The sequence below is a fragment of the Falco naumanni genome, chromosome Z, assembly GCF_017639655.2.
Source record: "Falco naumanni isolate bFalNau1 chromosome Z, bFalNau1.pat, whole genome shotgun sequence".
NCBI classification, from domain to species: Eukaryota; Metazoa; Chordata; class Aves; order Falconiformes; family Falconidae; genus Falco; species Falco naumanni.
Genome location: NC_054080.1, coordinates 75,171,441 through 75,197,667, shown reverse-complemented (window position 1 = coordinate 75,197,667; position 26,227 = coordinate 75,171,441). Strand labels below are relative to the sequence as shown.

The window sequence follows — 26,227 nt, the reverse complement described above, 5'->3', positions numbered from 1 at the left end:
CAAACTCCCCTCAGATGTGATTTGTCTCATGTTCAGAGGTGGTAGGTTGTCTGTGGATGATGGGCATAAGGAGCTGGATAGCGTGTCTCTCAGTAACAAACGCAATAAGGAACAGAGCAGCAAATCTTGAGAATGAAGAAGAGTATGTGACTGAGTGCATGGTTTATGGACTTGCAATATTTTACCGTATGTACTAGAGCTGACATTTCTGCCACTGATAATCTTGGTTTTGCCTCTCTCCTGTCTGTTCAGCTTTCAGAGTCGGATTGATGAGTGTGTCAAGCAAATGTCTGATATCCTCTGTCAAGTGAAAGGGACAGGAAATGTTGCTGCTAATGCCAGAAACACAGTTGCACAAGATGCAGATAACGTCCTGAGGCCATTGATGGATTTCCTGGATGGAAAGTAAGGGAGTGTTCAAATATATGTTACACACGCAGCTTGTAGGATTGAGAACAGGATGAGGGAAGGAAAAATATCTCCATGTTCTTGGATTGTTCTTGAGATGTCCAGCCTCCAAATTTTCGGGAAGAATTAATGGCTTTTCTTCTGATAACTGTCTCTCTGTCGAGCCATGGATCAGCTCTTCAGCCTTAATTCAGTGCCAGAGCGCACTCTCAGTTCTTTCCCCTTTGGGCAATTATAACAATCAGCAAAACACACTGCTGATCAGGTAGCAGGAAAGACTGAAATTCTAAATTTACTAGCTATGGGGTTTTTCCTATACAAATTGTACTGTAGCCAATTAGCAATTGTATTGCAAACAATACTTACATACTTGATGCATATACTATTCAGTATTGCAGTCATGTTAAGCAAGTGTGTTCTAGTCATACGTGGTACTGTTCTGGCTAGAAAATAAGTTTCTGAACTATGTGATGTACACAAGCCTGATCCGTTGCTTTAATTGTTGCTATTAACACCATGCAGCATGATTCAGCTGTACAGGGACTTTTTGTGGCTAACTGCACATAATTCTCAGCAGCTAAGCCTTGAACTACGAAGAGAAATAGTTTTTAATTAGTGCAGAAATTAAACTTCTTGCTGATGTTTATTTTGAAAGGGACGACCAGCAATATTCATATTAAATGCCATGAGAGATGTGAAGCTTTACAAGTTTAAAATACAGTTTATTTTGTTGCTCTTTGTATTGATTGCCCCATATTTCTGTTGGGTCACCATGTAGTTAGTGACTCTACAAATTGTAACATGTACAAGCCTTCTCATTTGAGCATTTTCCATGCATGCCTTCACGCACGCTGAGAAGCCATCTTCCTTTGTATCACTGGGAATTTGGTCTGCTACAGACATTTTGCCTGGCCGTGGAGCAAGGCATTTTGATTATGATAATCCCAGCCTGGATTATTTTCTTTCCTCCTTTACAGGAGGAGAGTAATTTTCCATGCTTCCTGTGTCCTACCCACCATCAGTCTTGTCCCTGTTCAGTTGTGTTCATTTACTGTCTAACCAGCTGTGCAAAGAAGGGAAATCTGAGAGATGCTACACAGTGTAGGAGAGTCAGCTGTCACCTTTGCATTGCTACTGGTTGCAGAGTTCCTGTTTTGTAGCTCTCCCATTGTGATCATAAATGCCAAAGTCCAACAATTATTTTGAAGAAGAATCTTAATATTTCTTGGCCTTTTTGATAGCTTGTACAATAATAAAGGAGGAATAGCTAGGGAGATAAACCAGAACTTCTTAATGTAAAAGCAGATAAACTAGCAGATTGGCAGTGAATGCAATTGCAACGAAATACAGGGAATTCCAAGAAATGCTTTAAGGTGATTGTAGAGGTGGAGGACAGAGAGACTTTAACAGCTATAGAAGCTGTGCAGGAACTTCTGCATAACAGTCTGGAAAGTATACACTGTGTAAACCTGACACATTAGGAAGTGTCTTCTTAAAGGTAACCAGCTCAATGGTACCTGCTCTTACTGGGACTATTCCCAACCACCATAACTTAGTGATACCTTCTGTAATCCCCAGGTCAATAAACAGAAATGTCAATACTCCACTTTGGCCAAATGTCTTTAGTGCTAGAACACTAAGGGTGAAGACAGGCTGTACTTTATGGAAAGGGAAGGTTTTTACCCTTAAAGCAATCATTATGACAAACTGCTCTGGGTGGGGCACTGATTCTCCCACACACATCTCCTTTTTCCTTGCAAATTGCATTCTTTGAGTGTACTCAGTTCTTGTTTTATCCCTACAGCCTGACACTGTTTGCGACTGTGTGTGAAAAGACAGTGTTGAAACGGGTATTGAAAGAGCTCTGGAGGGTGGTAATGAATACCATGGAGAAGCTGATTGTGCTGCCTCCTCTTGCAGACCATACGGTAAAGCATTTTCTCATTCCTGACTCATAGCAGAAAGTGTTGCCATTGCCTGTGTAACTCATCTCCTTGACCTAATGAGTCATCTGTCCAGGTAAATTTGCCTGCGTGTAGCCTGCTCAAGGATGGAAAAACATGTCTGTAACGCAGTAAAGAAAGCAAGCGGCTCTGTTTATAGTAGGTTTGGAAGGTACAGAGCACACTAGAAAAAAAAAAACAAATCCAAAATCCATGATCCAGGAGGACTTGCCATCAAGTATATCAAATCACATTGATTGGGGATTTGCAATCCTTTAAAGAGAGCTGTGTATGTAGGATTGTTGGGCAGTTAATGTTGTCTTCTTGGCATTAGATCAATGCCCGTAAACTCTTTTACCTAGTTATTGCCATCTATGAGTCAGGTGTCTGCATGTGTAGATGTGGTTAATTTGAGTTTGCTTTTTAATGACACCACCCCCTGTTTTACCCCCTTAAAGAAGGCTTTAACATTAGTATGGACTGGCATGATTTTAGTGTCTCAGATGTTGAGGAGTTGGAAGCATGTCCAGATAGCTTGCCTTCAAAGGCAGTCTTTTATATAATTGTTCAGCTGTGAGGGCATGCTGGGATGAATGTCTCTTATGAATGTAGTGATGTTTTTAACAATGGAAGATTAACTCTTCCCCAACTTTGAGAAACCATAGAAGCTGATCAAACGTTAGTCGTGCTTGCCCAGCTGTTCTGGGGGATGGCACTTGGTTGGAGGCAGTGTGAAGTTTGGGCTATAACCTCATTATTTGGAGATAATGCAGAACTTCTTTTCATCTCTGTTGAATAAATTTGCAGTCTGTGGCTAATTTATGCTGATTTATTTTTTTCCTAGTAGTGGGTAGAATTATAGTGGTCTTATCTGTTCAGCAGTTGCCTGCATATTTTGAGTGGACTTCTTGGGTTGCAGTGATGTAAACCTGCACCTTGCATGAGGTGTTTCTTTCTCTGAGAGGGAAGGCTTTTGTCTCTGGCCTTGATGATGACAAGTTCAAACAAAACTGCTGAGATGCAATGTGCTGTCATACCTACTAAGCATAAAATTAGCGTGAGGCATAACTTGTTAAAGACTGCATGCTCTGAGCTCAGATTTCAAGTAATCATTTCTGCTTGCCTTTTTAATATATAAGGGAGAAAAAAGAAATCTAAATGTAAGAGGATGAAATTTCTTTCTCTCAGATGAATTGCTGTAAAAAGGAGTCTTTGGGGACAGGTGCTAAAGTTGTCATGTGAGAACAGCATTAACATGACCCCTTCAGAATGGAAGAAGTGAGATCAAGGGCCTTGGGGAGAATCAGGGAGGAGCTGTTTGAGCTTTATACTTGCTAGTTTTGAACTGTAAAGGCAGAGTAGTAGAGTGATTCAGTGCTTGTATCATGAAGAAGGCAATAACTGTTATCAACCAATTCTTCCAACCTGCGGGATGTTGCTATAAGCCATTTCGGGGTTTTTTTTACACAGAGTTTCTTGTTGCCATCACTTCAGTTTCAAATTGAGAAGCTCTTTTTGTGTAATGAAGCGCATCCTCAGTTGTCTGAGATAATGCAAAATGCTCATAGCTGGATTTTTAGCTGTCTAATCAATTGTATCATAGTGAGGGGGCTGAACTAGTTCAAACTGGAAAAGAGTTCTGTTTCAGAAAGGCAGTTGTGAACAATGCAATGATTCAAATGGCCATGTCTGCAGTCCTTGAACAGGGAACCTGTGGTGAGGCTAGATGGGCTACATGGGCAAAGAGCTGCTTCCACTGTCCCCTGGGATATAGTGATTTATTCTGTCACCACCAGATTTTCATCTTCCCTGGTAGTGAAGGCTGGCAGGGCAAGGCAATGCAAAACTCTGAGCTGGCAATGTGGGCAGAAGCAGTACTTTCTCTTTGCTATTCTACTTCTGTGCCACGCACCTCTTATCTAATTTTGCTTTTTTTTAATATTTTTTTTAATTTTGAAATCATATCAGACTCAGAAATAGCCCTACGCACTTTCCTCCGACCCCTCAGCAACAGAAAGCCCTAGTGCTGCCTCCCCATTTGTGAAGGACCACTGAGTGGTGATTTACCTCCTAAAACTCCTCTACAGTCCTTAAGAAGTAGGGGATACTCATGGTAGAAGAGAATCCCTTTAATGGAATATTTTCTGACCTTTCTTTAAAATTGCTAGAGATGTAAAAGTGGGTTTGATATCGGTCATGGAAAGCATACTGGGGTAGAAGGTTCCCATCACACTGCAGTGGGTATCACTTGTTGCTTGTGTGAGCCTTTTGCTGCACAGTGCTTTAATGCCTGTTACTCTCCAGACTGATCTATTCCACTTAAATTAGTTCAGCCTGTATTACACAAGGAAGAAAACACGAGCTCTGCTCTTCCATTCTCTGCTGCTTCTGGAAGATGTTGTGTAGAGGGAAGCTTAGGTGAGAAAGCAGTCAGCTACTACCCATAAAGGATGTGATGGGGACCGAGCAGTTTTACGTCCTCCCACTCTGATGACCTGAGCTGTGGGTGCCTTAATGACTTTCAGATGAGTGGCTTCTACCTCTCTGAGCATAGACTGCCTGTGGGTTGTGAGATTAGTAGCAATGGGATCTCCAGTAACTCACTGAGCAGTTCACACCTCACTAGTTTTAAGTAAAGATCAACATTTAATTAAACACTCTCTGTCTTGGATGAGTGGATATGCAAACACAACTCTCTGGGAATCCTTGTTTTGGGGTTCAGTGCACAACTCTTGGGGGTATTAACAGATTAGTTACACATTTATTTCGCCCTCACTGCTTAGGACGAAACTCTAGCACATCTTCAGTGACTAGTTAGGTCAGTGAAGAGTTGCTTAGTTTATACACAGATGATTCCACTGGAGCCTCTCCTTTATTTGTTTCACACAGTATGCTGCAGCCATTCATGTGAGTCTTCATTTGTGCTTGCTCCTGCTGCACTTTTTTTCTACTTGCCAGACTTCTCTTCACTAAACGAGAACATGGTCCAGAATAAGAACAAAATTCTCTTTAAGCTGTAGACAGAACTTACGTGTGACTTCCAAACTGGCTGTTCTTCAGGCTTGTTTTCAAGGAGCACCACTCCAGAGCTGTTCTGTGATGGAGGACAGTGTGGCTTTAACAGTTTTTCTGAAACCTTTCTCAACTAGTGTAAATGAATCCTCTCCCTTGTGCTAGCTAGGAGCAGAAAAGTCCAAGGCTGCCTCAGTGATGAGGAGAAAAATGTTTCTTAGCCTTGGATGAAATGATGGTCTGTGAACTGTACATGTGCCCACATCTCTGTAACAACAGGTAATTATTTTTCCTTTTTCATACCCACGTAGCCTGTTTTCTCCGTGTTTAATACAGCACAACAGCTAAAAAATAGTCTTAATTTTTAATAGGTGGTAGCGATCATTGCCTGCTGATAGTTTATTTTAAATGAACTTAAATGCTGCTAATAAATGATCAGATCTCATTGTTGTTGAACGTAGGAATTTAAAAAGTCTGGGAAAGGAATGTACAAAACCAGATGGAATTTCCTTGCATTGGTACGTCTCAGAAAAATAAGACTGAGTAATAATGTGTTTTCCAAAAATAGGACTGGAATTAAAAAGACTTATTTTTTAGGCTTTTGTTTCCTAACTTTTGTCAACTGAGCAGTAGGACAGTTAAGCTGCAAGAGTCTGAGCATCTTAGAATATAAACCAGTGCAGTTCTGTTGGCTTCTAGCAATTAGACATGAGTCAGCTAATGATCCTTCTCTAAACGCTTTCACTGAGGAGAGAAAAACAGTCAGACCATTAAAAAAATTTAAAATCTTTGGGTTGTGGACTACTGGTACCTTTTATGTTTCCGTGAAAGTTTAGGAAGGTAAAACTAACTTCATGGGAAGAACCAGGAAAACCAGCGCTAAGGTCTGTCCCCATTCCAGCTACATTTGCCGCAGAGCTAGCCAGAAACAGTTTGTAATAAGGACTTAATTTTTGCTCATATTCTGTCCTCGATGTTTTAATGAATTCCATTGTCAGCAGCTTTTCTCAAAACTACATGATATTTAAGTTTAGTTGTTTTCATTCCCTAGAGGTGCACTGGAGTAAGTGCTTCCTGTAGAGCTTTGCGATACGTTTTCATGAAGAAATAACTTTTTCAGGAGGTTTAGCATCTTGCTTACAAGAATGCCATTTGACAGGAGGAAGAAGCTGTCCAGATTTTCATTGGGCATTACCAGCATTGAAGACAAACTCAAATGTAATTGACACATTGACAAAGATTGGCACTGAGTGATGAAGAATTTCTTAGCAAGCAAGAACTGAGGAGTAGTTATCTGAGCAGCTTTGTTCCTTGAAGCATCCCAAGTCACTGTGTATTGCTCAGTGTTGCCAGCCCTCCTTAGAAGCCTGTGGCAGGGACACTCTGTGCCTAGGCTGGTTGATGTTGTTAAAATGTGCATTAAAAAAAAGTGTCTAATGATGGCTGGAAACATTGGATCAAGAAACTTGAATGTTAGTGTGTTTTGAGACCACTCACTTTAGCTTTTCAAAATTCAGGTTATAAAAATGTTAATTTTTTTTCTGCTTGGTCAACAGGCATGACAACCTTAAGTTCTAAGACCCATAACTCAAACAGATTTTCTGACCAATCGTACAGAACAGCAGGCACATCTGTTGAGTACGCGAGCACTGGCTGAAGCTGTGTCCCCTGGTGCATTATTTGGTGTGGCCCACAGTGAAATCTCTGTGTTGCTCCTGGTGTGCAGTCATGTTCAACCTCACTGGCTGGAAATACTAAGAACTTTGTACTCTTTCAGTTTAGACAGTTGTACTCTTCAACACTACCCATTGGGTACTGGCAGCAAGTAAAGCTCCCAATCTCATTTCAGAAGCTCTCTTTTATGATTGCGTTCTCCTTGCCTGCACTTCCCCCTGCCCCCCATCCCAAGAGTTCTGAATTTAATTAATTATCGACAGCTTCTGTTAGCTACGAAGTCAATAATGTTCATTCTGTATTGACTTGTATTCAACAAACATAAAAAACTGAAGAGCAGTGAGGGTTAGGTGACGTTTACAGGGAGAGCAAATCAAGAGGTTATCTGTGATTTTGGGTCAGACTCTTTCAGCTTGAAGAAATTCCTGAAGCAGGCAAAACTAAAGAAAAAGTATCTCATCTAAAAATTCACTTCTGGACTGTTGTTGTGATGGGCAGAGTGTGTCCAATGTCTTTAGAGTGGGTCTCAGTTTTTCCAGTGTTACAGCTGTAAACTGTTTGCCCGCTTTCCTCCTGTAAAAGGGTACCTGCTACCTCTAGCAACAGGTATGGATACACTTTTTTTGCAGAGTCCCTCATCTGTGGGGCTGATGTTAACTTTAACCCTAGAAAACAAATAATTATTTCAGCAATGATCTTTGCAGTAGAACCCAATTCCCAGAGTCTTCTCTGCAAACTGCAAGTATGGGGTAGTTCCTGCTCCACAGAGCACTGACTTAAATACTGAAGAAGGCAGCAAAGAAAACAAACTGAGTAGCATAGGCAGGGGCAAAGGGCAGTATAGTAATTCTGGGTTTACACCTTGCTTCATTACAGTTTGTGGGATGTTGGGGTGGGGAGTGATCATGGCAGTTGTGGTTAAATGGGAGGGTGAGAAGCTGTTGATGCGAGGAAGGGTAATAAAGGGAGAGGGAAGGAGCGCTGTGGAAATCAGAGCCGGATTTGCTGGAGACCTCTGGGGAAATGTGGTCCTTATGGAGCCAGCAGTCCCTAAATAAGATGAGTTTCATCTTCTTCTCAGCGTTTTCCTGAGCAAAAAGACCATACTGGAAAGTGCCACCCACTGATATCTGTCCCTGGAAGCCCTGGAAGCTTATTTCAGGCATTCATCCAGGACATCCCACAGGCACTTCTCAATTGATACCTATGGTGACATTTACATGTACTTTTAACACTATCCCCTAATGGCCAATTACAAGCAAGGTGAGCCAAAGATCATCTTTGAGAGGGCAGTGCTGCTGACACACTGAAGCCTTTCCTGAGGGAGAGATAATGGAGGGGAGGTTTAATGAGGGAAGAGGAGTCACCTGTAGTTTTGTCTTGGTCCTAAAGCCTAAATCTGACTAGTCTGAGAGGGCTGAAGTGAGCAAGATTAGATGAATGAAAAGGAGTGAAGTGCAAGAAAATAAGTTCCAGCACACCCTGTAAAGCATCTCTGGGAGAAGAGACTGGAGGATTTTCTTGGGTGCATTTGGCTTTCTCATTAAATTTTGGACTTAACTCCCCAGGTGAAAGGAGTATTACACAACAGAGAAGTGCTGTGGGAAAGGAAAAATAGCTTTGTTGTAACCACTGCAGAGAAAGTATGTAAAAATCCATTAAACTAGAGTGTAAGTGACTTGAAGCAAGATTTCCCGTCACTGGGATTTATCGTCCTTTTTTGTTTCTTTATGGGTCATACAGCATCAGTAAGCCACAGTGGGGGAAGAAGAGCCACTGGCCAAGCTTTTGACATGTCGTACTCACCGGGCTTGGTTTGCTAATCTCTCACCCCAAAACTGCTTGGATCCAGTTTTGTTTCTGATCTGATGTACGCTTACCCCCACCCTGCTGATTGGGCTCTGCTTCTACAGAAAGATTGCCATCAGCTGTGTGATCCGCCTTCACCCCCAGCCTGTGCAATCCATTTGAAGGCGCATCCTCTTTAAATGGGTGGCTGCTGTAAGCAACAGTGAACCAGTTAGCAGAATAATGTGCTCTGAAATAGCTCTTGATGTGGTATCCACGGAAATGCCAGGTTTTATACTAGGTAATAAACTGGCAAGGAATCAATTTGTTGTGACTGGCCTGGGGGTGGTTATGTAAAATTCTAGCTGTGAACTGACTTGACTTCCTGAAAGGAAAAACATGCAAAGCTTGTTTATAATCTTTTTCCCCTCCTTTCTTTTCTAACTTCTTGCAATCATAGGGCACACAGTTGATTTTCAGTGCTGCTAAGGAACTGGGACACTTGTCAAAGTTGAAGGTATTGTTCTGCATGGCTTCTGTTAATGTCCATGTGTGTCAGCGTGGAAGTGTAGTAACATCTACCGTGTCTTGTGCGTCCAGTAGTTTGTCGCTGAATGCAATTGTAGAGAAATGCTTTAGAATGCATTAAATATGCTTTTAAATGCATTCTGCTAACGTTAGTATTGTGTTTAACTGTTAAGTTCTACTGTGGGTTTAATCATCGAAGTAGTTTCTCTCTTCTGTAGATACAGTGATCAATTTAAAATGAAAAAAGTAGAGTTCTCAATATCTGGCCAGTTCTTCTGTATCCCTGTGTATAAAAGGGAGTCCTTTATGTGGTTCTGATAATGAGATGCTGGTTGGAAAGATGATTGTGCCTAGCTATTGATGAATTATATGAACCGTTACAAAAATAACTGTTGCTTATGGAAAAGAGCCTGTGTCTGTAAATTCCTTCTGCGTGGGCTCTCTTTACAGGCAAGCTGGCATTTAGCATGATGGCTATGTTGATGTGTTTTGACAGTGCATGACATGACAGCGCATGACATGAGCATTACTAAGTGCACGCCACCTCATCATAAGCCAATCAAGCATTAATTCTCTGGTCACGATGGGAACGGTATGAAAATGGTGATACCTTTCAACATTCAAATTGCACTATGTTGCAGTTTGACTTGTGCTAAAGAACAGGTATTGTGCAAGAGAAGGTATAAATCTGAAGCATCACAGTGCACAAACTGCGCTGCAAGGACGACAGAGCTGAACATGAACTCTGTCTCAGAGCGTGACCAGGGCAATCTTCCCACAGCAAAGGGCATCGCCTGAGTGATCAGTGAAATTTCAAAATGCATTTGTCTTTTCCCGTAATTTTTTTTTTGTCTTGCGCAATTCTTACAGCTGTCTTTATGTGACTATACATTACCCTTGCCCAGCAGACACATTTTACCTATGCATGTTTATGAGACAAGACAGTACACAATTCTTTTAAGGTAGTGCTTATTAGCAATCCTAGTAAGTGATCTGGATATGCAGGTGTGTCATTAGATGCACACACTTTTTTTCCAGCTGCATTTTGAGGCTGTTACGTAGGAGTTAACAGTGGCATGACATAACGTAAACCTCCAATTATGGTTCCCGAGGTGAATAGCTGTCACTGTCCATATTTTCTCATTATTGGAATTACTTAGTATATACAGGGTGCCTTTTACCTTGAAGGAGTTGGAAGCTTTGCTGGTTTCCATTCACACCAGTGAGGTGGCAGCCGCAGCCGTCCCTCAGCAGCAGCCTGTCTTCAGTTCAGTTACTGTAAAGCTTAACTTTGGTAACTCTGGACTGCATTTTTAGAAATGCATGTAATCATGCAGCTCAGGCAAGCCCTGGTGTGTGTTCGAGCCTTTATTTGGATATCCACAAATAGGAGTACAGGAGCATAGGTACGCAGGATTTTATATGTGGCAAGAGAGCCATACGCAAGTGTGAAAGCATTCAGCCACCTGAATTTTGGAGACATTTAGTTCAGACAGATTGTGTGAACCAACACTGAGTCCAAAAATTTCCAGAAGAGTGAAGGTGTTACAAGAGAGTAAATTGTTTGCGTAAGCATCGTGGAATTTTTTTTTTTTTTTTTGTCCTTATGATTTTTGCAGGCTAATAGGGAAGATATGAGTAAATGGCTCTCCTGTGCATTTTGCAGTTCCACAAAAGCCTGGGAAAGTTATGGGATGGATTTTAAGCTTTATTTGTCTTAAATAGTTTTGGGGGAACTGAGCCCTAGTGAATTGGATAACTTGGCTGAAAACTGAGACTAGCAGGCCTGACAAGCACAGGCTCTCATCCTAATGACAAATCAATTTCACAGTGTATTTTAAAATGCTTAGAAAACCAACCATAAACCTGGCACCTTGGTGCCACATACCTACCTCTCATTTATTATCAAACTCTTTCTGCTTAGTTTGCTTAATAGCCAGCAGCTGGACCAGGAGGCAGCAGCCTCCTCTCTCTTGCCCCCAGGGTAACCAGTCAAACTCTGACCACAGAGGTTCTTCTGAGAGTGCCTGTGGAGAATAGAAGGATGACTCTGAGACACCAGAAGATTTGTTTTCCCTTTTTTCTTTTTCTTTTTTTTTTTTTTTTTCTTCTTCTTCTGCTCGAAGTTGCATAATTATTTGATGTAAATATCTGTGGCTTGCTCCTGGCTAGCAATCTGGGAAGTGCAGGGTAGCATTCTGCAGTCCTTTATAGGAACAGTGTGGGATCTGCAGAGGGCAGGTATACAGGGAAATGACAGTCGTGGGCTCCTCTGCGTGTAGGTGCAATCATTACCAGTCCAGTCACTCCGTTATTTTTACATTGACAGCATGGGCAGAGTGGGGTCACTTGACTGCTCTGCATGGGGCTGAATGACCTCTTCAGGTGTTTAGAGAAAATTGCTGACCACCTGAACTGTGTGGCATTGTGGGGAACCTGGCTGGTAGACCTGGAAAGTCTTTTCAAGGTACATCAAAGTCATTCTGCCTTGGGAGCACAGATGGCTTTACTAAATTGGCCTCTCCCATGAATGTGGCCTTGGGCTTTGGCTGATTGTACACTTAATCTGACTGTCAGACAGAGCAAAGAATGTTTTACCCACTGTGTATTGAAGTGTGAAGCCACATCATCTTCAATTGAATTACTCCCAGCTCATAAAGAAGAGCGAAGAGAGCTATTGCTCCCCTAAGGACAGCTTGTCGCAATGGAAGATATGTTGCAGCTTACAGAGCATTTAGGTCTCCAGACCAGGAGCATCCTGTGGGGGGGAACGAGCCAAGCTGAGGCATGTCTCTAGTATTCAAGAAAGCATGGTGCAAACTTCTCAGAGGTACTGCTGAGTTGAGAGGGATCTTCTGTACAGTTTAATGCAGCACTGTGCAAAGGTGCTAGCTAGGAATCTGTGGGAAGTGTGGCAAATGCCTAGTACTGCACCTAGACTGCAGTACGTCCATCAGGCAGGAGATGGTTCGTGGTGGATAACAAACGGGAATAGCAACAGGAAGAATCACCAGGCTGCAGGATAGCCAGCAGGTTTATCGGAGTGAAATTCACAAATGATGCCACACACTAGGCATGCTTTACTAAAGACAAATTAGTAGACACGTCTCCTGTCTTTTATAGTAGCCGTGACGCCTAAAGTAGGGATAAGTAGTCTCTCCCTGATTTGCCTGCATCTTTTTCATGAATGCTTCAGCATCCAGGCTGAAGTCAGCCAGCCTGACCCCCCAGCAGTCCAAACAGTTGTAATTTATGTTTGTGCAAAGCTTTGACTTACTAAAATGTGCCATTTTCCTCTGAAACCTAGACTAAGCATCACAGAGAAAGAGCTTAGTGAAATACCGAAGGATGACACATCCCTGTAGTCAGGCAAGAATGTAACAGGTACATGCTCCCACTGCAGGAAATGGAATCCCTTCTCAAGAGATTCCTGGCTTTCTGCTATTGGAGACGATGGGTCTTCATGGGAGCAACTTCTTTTAGCAAAGGTATTTTCTAGAACATGTTGCTTGTTTGTTTTTCTTCCTCTACACCAATGATATGATGAATCAGTGACCTTTGCAGATGGAAGAGTTAAAACAGAAACATTTACAAACCACACGGAAGAACTTTGCCCAGTGTGTGGTTCTCAGAATTCCTTGATTTAGGTGGTGTTTTGAGAGTTTTGTTCTGGCTGCTCTAGAGTGATGGGGGTAGCAGGCAGACCCCTGTTTGAGTTTTCTGAGGGGCAAACTGTGATTTTTAAATTGCTGCTTATCTCCATCCAGCTCGTTTCTTTATTTCTCTCTTCTGTGCCTGCAAGAAACAGAGAAAGTGGGTTTATTTTCAAGTTAAGCTCTAATAAATTACTCTGAGAGACTCCATTAAGCATTCCTTACACATCTGAATTAATGCTGTGGCCACATAGCCACAGCATGAATCCAGGGAAAGTGATGATACTGGGGACTCCTTTTCGTTCAGGCTCTGACAGAATGCTCATGTCAAATATAATGGTTGTTTGCAGGATCATATGGTGAGAGAAGAGACGAGGAGTCTCACTCCAAAGCAGTGTGCTGTTTTGGATCTGGCACTCGATACAATCAAAGTAAGTGATGCCATTTCTGTCTCTGTCATTCCCTTGCTTCGTCCCCAAATACTATTGGGAGGATAGTGCCTGTCCCGGTTCAGGAGATGGCAGGGGTCTGTCACTGCTGTTACAGCAATAAAGGCACAACTGAGTGGTAGTGCTATGTTTGTGTAAACCTGGATGGGCTCAGGTGAGTGGCATGCTGGGAGCCAGCATATTTATATTTAAGTCCTTTGGAAGAGGAAAGCGATGAGCAGTTGGTATCACTTGGTCTTAAGAGCTGGATTTCCAGTACAGAAGCTGTTTTGTTAATTTTTCCAGTTCTTTCCCATCTACACACACAGTAGTGCGTGAATTGTTTGCTGTTTGCAATTCTTCCTCAGTATTTTTCCTGTTTCTTTTTACTCTTAGCAATATTTCCATGCTGGTGGGAATGGTCTGAAGAAAACCTTCTTGGAGAAGAGTACGGACCTGCAGTCACTCCGATATGCTCTGTCTCTCTACACTCAGACCACAGACACTCTGATCAAAACCTTTGTCCAGACTCAGACAGCTCAGGGTAGGACTCTTTTGCGTTGTTGGCAAAGTTGAATGGAGCTATCTACTCTGTTCGTAATTGCTCTGTCTTGTACTGCCAGTTTGTAGAGTGCTTTTGGCAGTAACATTTCTGGAAACGTGACAGTTCAGAGCTTTTGAGGCTGGGAAGGAGGGAAAGAGGGTTATTTCCCACTCAACAACTGAATTTTGAGAGAGCAGATATATGTGAAACATAAGGCCTGGGGTGTTGGTGGTCTTTTTTTCTGCAGTCCTCACTTAACAGTCATGTTTCATGAATTAGTGTGGGTGGGTGACTGAAGTGAAATTGCACGTTACTGTACTGAGACTAAACAGTGGTGTGAAAGTCCGTTTCAGCAAGACACCACCATGGGAACCAGTCAGTGCCTGTGTCACAGGCCAGCTGCTAGAGCCCCTGTAGTCCTGACTAAGAGAGCAATGTGATGAGTCACAGAGCTACATGAAGCCTGTAAAGGGAAACGTCTCCTAGAGAGCAACAAAACCAGTGTTTTGTCTGCAGCCAGTACAGGATATGTGCGAGCTACGTGATTACGGATCACCACAACATACTCATAAGCTTCTGGGATGGGTCACTCAAGTTCTTTGGTAGCTCTCTATGAAGGCATGATAGTGTGCTATTTCCTTGCTTTGGAATGGGGTGAACAGTTAATTGTCTCTATCTTTGATTGCTTTCATATAAACATCTCCAGATTGTTGTACAGAATAACTTGGTCTCTAGTCAGGGACCTTCACTGGCTGACTATGGATCTCACTAAGTTCAGGAAAAGGGGACACGTGCTATTAGGGATTAGCTCAAAACTGAAACCAATCTTTTAGGGTTTAGGGCTGTTTAAATACAAGCTTTGGCATTGGGCTACTACATCTCAGCAGCAAAAGTTACACAATTCCGTGAGGGTGTTCTCCTGCCAATTTTTGCTTGGGGTCCTATTTCCTTTAATCTTTGCAAGTCTGTGAGAGTTTGTGACCCCACAGACTGTACAAACTCTGTCACTGTACTGCCACACTGAGCCCTGAAGTCAAGGGAAAAGCACTCCCTAGCCAACACTTCCCTCATGTGCAAGTGAGACTACTTCATATTGGTGTTCCCCAACCAGTGGAGAAGCTACTGAGAATACTTGAGCAAAACAAGGTTTGTTTTTCAAGGGAAAAATTGAGTGTGGTTCTGGGGGACTGAATCATCCCTGGCTTTAGCAGCACGATATATTCTTGCTTGGGTTGAAACACGCTGCATTGAAACAGTGATCTGAAGAGTCAGTACCTGCATTTGAGAGGATGGCCCTATAGCTGTGTCCCAGCAGAGCAACGATGACATCCAGTGGCCAGACAGGTCAAAGACTGCTACATCCTCAAGGGATTCCAGGAAATTGGCTGTCGCCATTAGAGTTAAACAGTTTTTTAAACAACACAAAACAGTTTTTAACGGGGGACTTGTGCGCCCAGTGTGTTTTCAGTCTTTGCTGTTCCATGGCAGATGTTTCCCATTATATGTCCAGACCGTGAATTGAAGCTATTTTTTTTATGTGGAACCTGTTGTGTTGTGATGAGCCAGGATACAAGGGTGCGTGCAGCATTGCAGTTCTACACTCCATGCTATGGTCAGGAGGGTTTCAAATTAGAGGAAGAAGATACTTTTTTGAAGTTGCAGAGTAGTAAATTCAAAGCTTACATGAGGAAGCAGCTTCATGCAATGCATGATTTGACTATAAAACTTCACTGGGCATGAGTGTTTAGCAGATACACAAAGGTAATAGAACATAATCTAAGAGCAGCAGAAATGTACAGGGTTGCCACAGAAGTGTGTGTGTGTGTATTTATTTATTTTTTTTAAAGAAACTTACAAAAAAATGAAGTTCTAGCTTTAGGATGTAATACATACTCATTACAAGTCATCAATGACATCTCATAGCTGACTGATGACATTTCTTTGTGACTCATCTGAGCCACTTTAAGAGACAGGTGCTGGGCATGGTAGGCCACTGAGCTGGTCCAAATCAGCATCTTCCACATTAGTGGGCTTGAGAGTTGTGGACCCTGTTTAGGGAACAAAAAACTTGAGCTGTGCCACCAAATATCTGTGGGATCAATCTTGGAATGTCTTTGAGAAAGGTGTAATAACATGCTCCTGGGATTTGGGCTAGAAAAGGGTATTGCTTGCATACACTTCTCAGGAACCCCAGTTGGTAGATTGGTTTGGGGATCTTCACATGCATTGGAGGGACAGAAAGGACAGCACTAGTGTTTACAGCTGACATCTGCTTACCAGAACACCCTGACTGATGTTTCTCTTTACATTAGTAAAATTTCCCACAAGCCTGTGAAGGAAATGGCCGCATGCAGAACTATTTAAAATGCTAGCTGTTTGCCTCTTACTTCACTGCTCAATGGTTGCATCTTCGATTTTGTGAGGTATCTATTGCCCTCATATTCTTACTGAGGAGGCTTCTATACCACTGTGCTGTTAAAATGTTTGCTCTCCAAAGTTAGATCAGGGCCGGCAGTTATGCCAGCACAAATTCTGTTCTTGTTTTAACCCAGATAATCCCCTAGTGGCAGGCAGCCCTGCTCTCCAAAGCCTGTGTTGGTGCAGAAGATCTAAGAGGATATTTTTCTATTAAGAGCTAGAATATTTGTCTTGTATTTGTTTAAGTCACACCACTAATTGGATTGTAATTCATACTCTTCTCTCTTTATTCTGCTTGCTTCTTGCCTTTTGAATCCATGTCTCAGTGCATGATGGGAAAGGTATTAGGTTTACCGCTAATGAGGACGTTCTTCCTGATAAGGGTATGTTCAAGACTAATGTTGTTACCATAACAACATTAGCCAACTGCCTTGCTTTTGAAGTCATCTTGCCCATGCTCAGAAACCTTTTCCAAAGGCCCGTTCCCCATAGCATCCTATAGAAGTGAACTTTCACCAAATGCTTGCATCCCACAGAAAGAGCCACAGGTTGCATCATTTAGGAGCCTGTAGCTTGCCTGAGAGCCTGTCCCCAGGTCTGAGATTGATTCATGGGATATGAAAGCTGTCTTGAAAATGGACTGGGTTTTGAGAGATGCTAGCAGCTTGTTTGCCTGCCCTTTACCATGGGCTGTGTGTAGCTGTTTCAAGTCCTAGAATTGCATGCTTGTGGTCTGCTGAGATGGGCTACTGTAATACATGGTAATGTCTGGTATGCACTCAAGGTTATGGCTGAGCTTGAACCGTCTGGCTTGAAGGGGGGGTAACTAAAAGTCTGGGTGCTCAGAAGAGTCCTAAAAAATTAAGTCTTGTGTTTCATCTCTCAATTTCTCTTTTTGCTGTCCAAAATATTTTTGTTATCTTAGATGAACTACATCTGTAACCCATTGCACGAGCTCAGTTCTGCAGCTTCACCTTTCAGTATTGCAATATCAATGAGACTTTCATGTCAAGGTTTAAATCTGCTTGTCACTAAATGTGCAAGCACATGTATGCATGCAGTTTTGCATGCTCAGAATATTTTTCAGTGGCCATCTACAAAATGTTTTTTTGTTTCTGAACATTGCAGTTAATAGAACAGGATTTTTAAATGAAAATACAAGAATGAAGGTAGAAAAATAATAAGCTAAATTTTGTCTCCCTCAGAGGTAATGGGATGATTCCACTGACATTCCTCTGAAGCATCAGTGTCTGCTTTATTACACTAAAGATCAGTAAAATGAAGACCTGAGTGTTTGGCAGCTGGTGTTTCTGCAGATGTGGCCTGATAAAGTCATTATGTACTGTTGGTAATCTTGTCTGTTCCCAGGGAAAATGTGGACAGTGTAAGTTAGAGACCTGCACCATCAGATGGGTCAGGTCAATAATTAAGCCTACCAATTTTAAAGCTCTGTGCTTATATACAGAAAAGAAGGAACAGTGCCCTTCTAAGTGGGGAGAAAGCAGTACGTTCAAGATCATGTACCAGTGTTACAGCCTGGAGGCTGTTTACTGTACTCAGGTCAAGAATAAGATTCTACCTTAAGGTAAATAATTTGAGGTTGTGTTTTGTTTGCTCAGATACTTTAGCTTGTATATTAATATGACTTTCACTGCCTACAGTTCTGTGCCATGTAATTCTCTTCAGAGAATTTCAAAGTTTAGCTCTCAACCTCTAGTTTTTTAAATGAGCGTTTTTGCTGCCTGCAGACTGTTCTTGTGAAAGTTGACTTGTTAGATCTATCTAATCAAAATGTTTGTTTAATGATATCCTTCAAGCTCCTTATGATGAATTTAAAACACACCAATTCTTTCACTTAGTAATGTGTCTTAGCCTCAAAATTGACAAAATAACGCTGCTGTTCACATGTACTCAATTACCTTGAGGTATCCCAGTTAGAACAGCATTGCTAATTGTGAACCTGTGGCCAGACAGTTGTCAAAGAGAAAGTAAAATCAATCTTACTCTCTTATCAAAGGCTTCATTTTCCTTTTGCAAAGCAGTCTTCTTCTGTAATTTACATGACATCTTGACTTTCCTGCCCAGGAAAATGTCATTTCCACGTACCGCATGATAGATAATTACAATTTAAAGTTAAAAAGTGGAAAACATCGTAATACTCTAATTGTAGGGTTCATGAGGTCTGTTACAACATGTTATCTTGTCCTCTGTGAATTCTCTCTGGCTAACGGATGAAGTTGTGAGGGCTTATCTCTCACTATTTTTGTTGCACAACAGTGAAAAGGTTCTCATTGTCTTCTGAAGAGAAGCAGATAGGTAGTCAGGATGGCACAATATGACATGGAAAAAGGTTCTTGGAGGGTGAGACTGCACTGTGGCTCCATGCAAATCACTAACATTTGGTGTCTTTTTTTCCTTAAACTTCCTCTAGTTTTGTTGTGGGTTTTTTTTTTGTCCTTCCTTCTTCCCTGAGCAGACAGGAATGCTGATGCCCACCATTGGAATGCCTGCATGTACACAAGGAGCTTGGCAGGAACCTCTGAAAAATCCTTGCTCTCTGTGAGGGTCCATTGTCGAGCTTTAGGTCCTTAAAATTGTTTTAAAATTTTTACTAGTATTCCCAATAGGGATGCGATCTTCGTGGTGGAGTGCAAAAAAATGTTAGTGGTTATGCGTGTTGGGCATGCAAGCCTGATGTTATCTTGCATTAACTTTACGTTGTCGGTGTTGACTGAAATTCTGGCTATGGAAGGTGTGCTGTGAAAGTCCCGCTTGTCTTGCCGAGGCCATAAACCAAAGATAGGTGCCAATAAACAATAATCCATGTGTGCGCGGTGGGCGTCAATTTTCTTCCAACAGGTTCTGGTGTGGATGATCCTGTGGGTGAAGTGTCCATACAGATCGACCTGTATACCCACCCAGGAACTGGTGAACACAAGGTCACAGTGAAAGGTACGGCAAAGCATGCGTTACGGCTCAGGCTCTGAGACTGCTGAGGCAAATCTCCAGTTGTCAGTCATTATGTTTCTGTGTTAGCTTATGAGATGTGAATCCAGAATTGTTTTCTCTGTTTCACATCAGGAACATGTAGAGAAACAGCAAATGAGCTTGTCCAGCCAGTGGCATGATAGTGTACAGTCCTGTTTTTTATTGGCAATGATATATGAAGTAAACAAAAATCAGGTGATGGCTCTCAGCAGGCACCACAGTTTAGCCTGTGCTGCCAAGACAGGTGACAGGGTGATATTGTGAAATGGCTCCGTGTAAACTGAGAGACTGCAGAGCCAGTAAGATTTCAGAGGCTCCTCTTCCCCCATCCTGAAGGCCACACAGGTCCCTGAAGAGCTGCTCTGAAAATAACCGAAGTAGTGATTCATCCCAGGCTTCCTCTTCCTCCTTCATCTCCTTTGCTTGAATACAGCATATTTAACTGCTTTCATTTCCTCTAAAGATTTATATAAATGGCTCTTCAGGCCTCTCTTCTGGCTAAGTCTACACTGCAATGCAAAAATTGATTTTCAGAGCTGTTTCCTGTGCTTCAGTTTGTCCCTGCAGTGACCGAAGACAGAATGAGAATTAAAGAGCTAATAATTCTGGATTCTGGAGCCACCCACAGCTCAAGCTTTGTTTGTCTTACCTGCAGTCTCATTTTCTTTTCAACAGAGACCTTAATATCAGCCCCCAAGATGCCCCTTTTTTTCTCTCATCCCACACATAATGTAGACATAAGCACTGAACTGGCAGGGTAGCCTGACTGGAGTTGCAGGAGTGCCTGTTTTTTTGGACTAATTTCTTAAATATGCATATGGCAAAAGCTATGTGCTGTCCCAAGCATTAAATTCCCATCATAGAACTGAAAGTAGAGAAAGAAAGCGTATCTTTGTATTACAAAAAAGTCCAGCCTATGTGTGTTGGGACACTGGCGTGTTTCGAAATGGACTTTGTCCTCTGAAACACAACATTGAAAGCAGATTAGAGTGGGAAGGTGTGCAGAGCAATGGGAACAAATGAATGTTTACTGTAAAACAGGTTGTGACTCTCTTTTGCAGTTGTGGCAGCCAACGACCTGAAGTGGCAGACATCGGGCATGTTCCGTCCGTTCGTTGAAATCACCATGGTTGGACCCCATCAGAGCGACAAGAAAAGGAAGTTCACAACCAAGTCAAAGAGCAACAACTGGGCTCCCAAATACAATGAAACCTTTCACTTGTAAGTGTGAAAAATAGCCTGGGGCTCTGACCTGGCAAGTGCAGATGCAGAGGACAGATAAGATTTTCCAGTGCCCATGAACAGCCTGCTTAGGGCCCAAAAGAGTACATGCATGAGTAGTTTGACCCAGACTTCAGTGCCTTGGCAGGAAAGCTAGATTATGGGAGTTTTTGCTGTGAATGGGATGCTGAGGTCTGTTCTACACCAGCAGTGTCGTTTGGCTACTTTCTGAAATTAATTTTATGTAATATGAACGTATTTTACTGTGCTCCATCACCTTAATGAACTTTGTATCCTTTATTGGTAGACTTGAGGCTAAAAGTTCATTACATATTTTTAGTTCTTTCAATCTCAATGTGTGTTTTTATCCCAACTTGACCTGTGGGACATGCTTTCTAAATTTGTTTCCAAGGATACAGCCCTTGGAACTGGTAGTAAGCTACACTGCTAAAACTGCAGTCTTTCTCAACACTGATTATTGATCTCTTCTTATTTGGCTTTCATTATTACAAAGGCATCTTCCTTCCTGGAAGGCTCAACAAAGGGAGCTACAGGCTAATGCTCACCCATCTGTACAGTAGGAATGAGAGGAGAAGACCAGCAAAAGACTGTAAACATCTTGAGGCAGAGGGACTGTCCATACAGTTTTTCTATGATGTGGGGCAAGGCAGACTTCCTCTAAGTGAAGAGATTTTGTCCCTTTGGGGTTTTTTTATTCTTTTAATTTTGGAAACATCAGAAAACTTGTGGATCTATTTTTATTAGTTTTGCTTTAATGGAAGATACCAGTTCTTTAACAAAGACTTTGTCTAATTAAAACATTAATTACTGACTGAAGCAACCCTTAACAGAAGCAGAATTGTTTAAAGGCATCTGAGTTGAAAATCTATTAGTTAGGCTTTAATGTTCTCTGCTCCTCTTATTTCATAGTTAAACACACACACATGCAAAGGCAACTTGATAAGGGTTGTTTGTTTTTTCTTTTTAAGTAGCCAGGTTTTCTTTATCAGCTGTAAATCAGCAAGAAAGCCCATGTTCTGTACGTTTTACTTCTCTCTCTCTGACAAGGGTTTTGTGTGGAAAGGAGTTTTCTGTGGCTCATCAAAGCACTCTAGTCAGCTGCTGGCACCTTTATTTTGCAGAGGAATCTATACATTCTGAGAAACTGTAAGTGAACTTGTGTGTGTTTTTCAGCATACTGGGGAATGAAGATGGCCCTGATGCCTATGAGCTGCAAGTCTGTGTAAAGGACTACTGCTTTGCTCGGGAGGACCGAGTGCTGGGGATAGCAGTAATGCAGCTCAGGGACATAGCAGACAAAGGAAGCTGTGCTTGCTGGTGCCCCCTCGGGCGCAGGATTCACATGGATGACACTGGACTTACCGTCCTGAGGATTCTCTCTCAAAGAACCAATGATGAAGTTGCCAGAGAATTCGTAAAGTTGAAATCCGAGTCCCGTTCCACAGAGGAAGGCACCTGAGCTGAGCTGTGTAATGTTCCCTTTTCTCTTCTGCCTTGTGCCAATATGTGCAAGTGTTGAACAATTCTCTTTTATTAATTACAAAAGGTTTTTTCATGTTGTCTTTGTCAGCTCCAATAGCGCACGTGTGCTGTAGAGGAAACAAATCCATCAACCTGATATGAATTATTAATTTTTTGTAGCTGGGTAAGACACCATAGAGAATGAGACAATCTCTTCTTATTTAAGATGCAAATTCTGCTTTGTGTATATAAATTATTTTATATTGGAGGCTGGGTATGCTGGGTTTTGTTGATATGCAGCACTGTGATTTTATCCTCTGAAGTTGGCAGATGTTAAAAAGGTTTTAAACAATCACAGTACGATACAAACACACAACGGAGGAATGATTTGGGGCTTTGGCAAAGCATAGTTACCTCTCATTGAATTTATGTACTGTGGAGTTGCTAGGGGATGTTCTGGCACAGATTATACCAATGTCCCAGTGTGATACACAGGCACCTCAATGTCTGCTTAAAAAAGAAGTTGCAAATTGCTCTGAAGATGCACACCAAATGAATGTACGACCGTGGATGTGCTGCTGTGAGTATGGGTGAGACCAGTGGTATAAGTGCAGAGAGGCCTAAGTTATCACAGCCAAAAGCTGCAAAGGCAGCACAGCAGGAGCAGACTGCAGCTGCCCTGCCATTGTAAGTACATGGTATGTCTCGGAGAATATAAATCCCCACGTGCTGCTGGGAATCTTGCATCACCGTGGGGGTGCTGTAAGCTGCTGAACTCCACAAGTCACATTTTGGCTACTGTGACCAACACGGTAAAGAAGGGAACAACATTAGAGCCATGGCAAATAACATGGCTGCTATATACTTTTTCCATTTCAATATTCTTTCGTTAGTTCTTTGAAATAGGATTGGATAGTTTAATACTTAAAGGCTTTCTGTAGCAATTTGTTACCCTGGAGTAGCTGAGACCATTCCTCACTATGAACTCATACATGATGGCTCGCTTCAGAGAGAGCAACACATCTCCCCTCTGCAAGCACTCAGTCTGGAGTGCTGGTCAAGGGGCAGCAGGTCCATTCAGTGCTGATCTTGAAGTTGCTGTTGGCCATGCTGTGATTGATCCATGCTGATTATCATTAATCTGTGATTTAACAATACCATTGAAAATATTTTTGCACTGTCTTAAAGGAAGCCGCCTGGTTTTGTTTTCTTGGAAAACAGAACACTGTCCTGAGCAAAGTCACTGCAGGGAGGTCAGAATTTCTGACTGAAAATTCATAAGCAGGAAGGTCTGGAGTAGTGATTGCACCTGAAGTATGTTTGTTAGAGAGTTTTTCTTCTTTTGGGGATTTTTTGCTATTTCCAGATGGCTTTGTGCTCTGGAAAGTGCAGCTGCAACAAGCCAGTCCTTGCCCATAAAGTACTGTAATACTGTCAATAAATTCAAGGACTGCATATTGAATGACTTTTTGTTTTTCTATTTTCTCTGACACTTGTATAGCTGTATGATACAACTCCTGAATTTCATGGGCCTGCTTGTAGAGTTCTGAGATGGCACATCTGCTTTGTTCTTGTCCACGGTGTGTTATAATAATGCTTTACAAAACTCCACGCTATTTGTCATGATTTTGAATCATTGTGCTGCCATTGTTATGAGAATTGTTAGTACAGTCTTTAATAAATTAATAAACTCTTTTAGCAGCATTTGGAGTTGTCTGTTGAAGTGTAACTGTAATTCGGTTTGCTAATCGCATAGGGTGGAATCGCTACTGCATCTCTGAAAATTACTCTTGTTTAGTACATAGATGTTTCTTTGGTGCTGTAGATGACCAGCGAGGGGTGTAAGCCACACAGTTCTCCCCTCCTCCATGATGTCCATCTTTGACATCTTTCCCTGAAGCTTTTGTCTTCTCATAACACACTGAGACATCACAGAAAAGCACAGAGAATAACTTACCTTCCTTTTCTTCTCCTATCTGGCCTTCCCATCAAGTTTCCTTTTAACTCGGGTACCCTCTTGAAGGTGCTGAATGGAGAGGGGCGGGCAGGCAGCAGGACATGTTACAGATAACGCGAAGAAAAATAATTACGCGCTAAGCTTGATTCATAGCTTTCAGTCTGACAGGAGCATTAGTACTCTGTAGATGTTATTGACAAGAGATGAGAGAATAAAGCACCTTGATGTCAAGTAAGCTACTCCCCCTCCTCATATTTTGGGGGGATGCTGCCAGTTTCCGACAGAATAAATAACTCGAAGACTTATGTTTCATCATAATGTGGGTCTCTGAATTTTTGTGATCAGAGATGCCATTTTCTCCTTAGGTAACCTATGTTCAGCAATAGAGTCCCTTGGGAGCAGGGCCAAGGGGTGCAGGAGGCTGGGCACTCTTCAAGGAGGAAGTGTTCAAGGCACAGGAGCAGCCTGTCCCCATGTGCTGGAAGACGAGCCGGCAGGGAAGGACTGGCCTGGCTGAGCAGAGAGCTTTGGCTGGGACTCAGGGGGAAAAAGGAGAGTTTGCCACCTTTGCGAGAAGGGGCAGGCAACTCTTGAGGGCTATAAAGGTGTCACGAGGTTATGCGAGGAGAAAATTCGAAGGGCCGAAGCCCAACTAGAACTTAATCTGGCTACTACAGTAAAAGACAATTAAAAATGTTTCTATAAATACATTAGCAACAAAAGGAAGGCTGAGGAGCATGTCTGTTCTTCATTGGATGCCGGGGGGGGTGGTGGTGTGTGGAACAGTGACAAAGTACCAAATGCCTTCTTTGCTTCAGTCTTTAATAGTCAGACCAGTTGTTCTCCAGGTGCTTAGTCCTCTGAACTGGGAGACCAGGGAGCAGAATAAAGCCACCATAATCCAAGGGGAAACAGTTAGAGACCTGCTACACCACTTAAACACTCACTTGTCTCTGCGGCCAGATGGGATCCACCCCAGGGCACTGAGGGAGCTGGCAGAAGCATCACCAAGCCACTTCCCATCAATTATCGCCGGTCCTGGCTCACCAGTGAGGTCCTGGTTGACTGGATGTTACCAAATGTGATGCCCATCCAAAGAACAGACAGAAGGGGGATCTGGGGAACCACAGACCTGTCAGCCTGACCTCGGTGCCAGGGAAGGTTGTGGAGCAGATCATCCTGAGTGCCATCACAGGGCAAGTGCAGGACAACCAGCCAGCATGGGTTTACAAACGGCAGGTCCTGCTTGAGGAACCTGATCTCCTTCTATGACAAGGTGACCCACCCGGTGGATGTGAGAAAGACTTTATGATGTCTACCTGGAGCTTAGTAAGCCTTTGACACCATCTCCCTCAGCATTCTCCTGGAGACACTGGCTGCTTGTGGCTTGGACAGGTGTACTTTACACTGGGTAACAAGCTGGCTGGATGGCCAAGCCTGAAAAGCGGTACTAAATGGAGTTACATCCAGCTGGTGGCCGGTCACAGGTGGTGTTCCCCAGGGCTCGGTGCTGGGGCCAGTCCTGTTCCGTACCTTTATCAGTGATCTGGACGAGGGGATCTAGCACACCCTCACCAAGTTCACAGGTGACCCCCAGCTGGGGGGAGCGTTGATCTGCGGGAGGGCAGGAGGCTCTGCAGGGGGGTCTGGGCAGGCTGGAGCGATGGGCCCGGGCCAGTTGTGTGAGGTTCAACCAGGCTCAGTGCTGGGTCCTGCCCGTGGGTCACACCAGCCCCCGCAGCGCTGGGGGCAGGGGGCTGGGAACCGCCTGGGGGGAAAGGGCCTGGGGGGGCTGGTGGGCAGCCGGCTGGGCATGAGCCCCCCGTGTGCCCAGGTGGCCAAGGAGGCCAGCAGCATCCTGGCTGGTGCCGGGAACAGCGTGGCCAGCAGGGCCAGGGCAGTGCTGTCCCCCTGCCCTGGGCACTGGCGAGGCCGCCCCTCGACTCCTGTGTTCAGGTTGGGCCCCTCACTGCCAGGGGGACGCAGAGGGGCTGCAGCGTGTCCAGAGACGGGCAGGGGGCTGGTGCCGGGGCTGGGGCACAAGGCTGGTGGGGAGCGGCTGGGGGAACTGGGGGGGTCAGCCTGGAGAGGAGGAGGCTCGGGGGCACCTTGTGGCTCCCTGCAGCTGCCTGACAGGAGGGTGTAGGCAGGGGGGTCGCTCTCTTCTCCCAGGTGACAAGTGA

The 26,227-nt window shown here is 43.2% G+C and overlaps 1 protein-coding gene across 16 annotated transcripts in view; it reads left to right on the top strand.

The window, feature by feature from the left end:
- UNC13B (unc-13 homolog B) overlaps window positions 1-23,791 on the top strand; it is a 214,756-nt gene extending 190,965 nt beyond the window's left edge. For 8 of the 16 annotated variants that reach the window (XM_040579848.1, XM_040579847.1, XM_040579852.1 and 5 more), the window contains 9 exons: window positions 253-405; window positions 2,213-2,336; window positions 9,286-9,342; window positions 13,357-13,437; window positions 13,831-13,978; window positions 16,723-16,779; window positions 19,256-19,348; window positions 20,446-20,605; window positions 21,800-23,791. In XM_040579848.1, the coding sequence (XP_040435782.1) occupies window positions 253-405; window positions 2,213-2,336; window positions 9,286-9,342; window positions 13,357-13,437; window positions 13,831-13,978; window positions 16,723-16,779; window positions 19,256-19,348; window positions 20,446-20,605; window positions 21,800-22,085 (1,159 nt within the window). In that variant the 3' untranslated portion in view covers window positions 22,086-23,791. The remainder of the gene's footprint in view (window positions 1-252; window positions 406-2,212; window positions 2,337-9,285; window positions 9,343-13,356; window positions 13,438-13,830; window positions 13,979-16,722; window positions 16,780-19,255; window positions 19,349-20,445; window positions 20,606-21,799) is intronic. The other 8 variants (XM_040579850.1, XM_040579859.1, XM_040579860.1 and 5 more) reach the window with 2 other exon arrangements.
- Window positions 23,792-26,227: the final 2,436 nt, after the last annotated feature.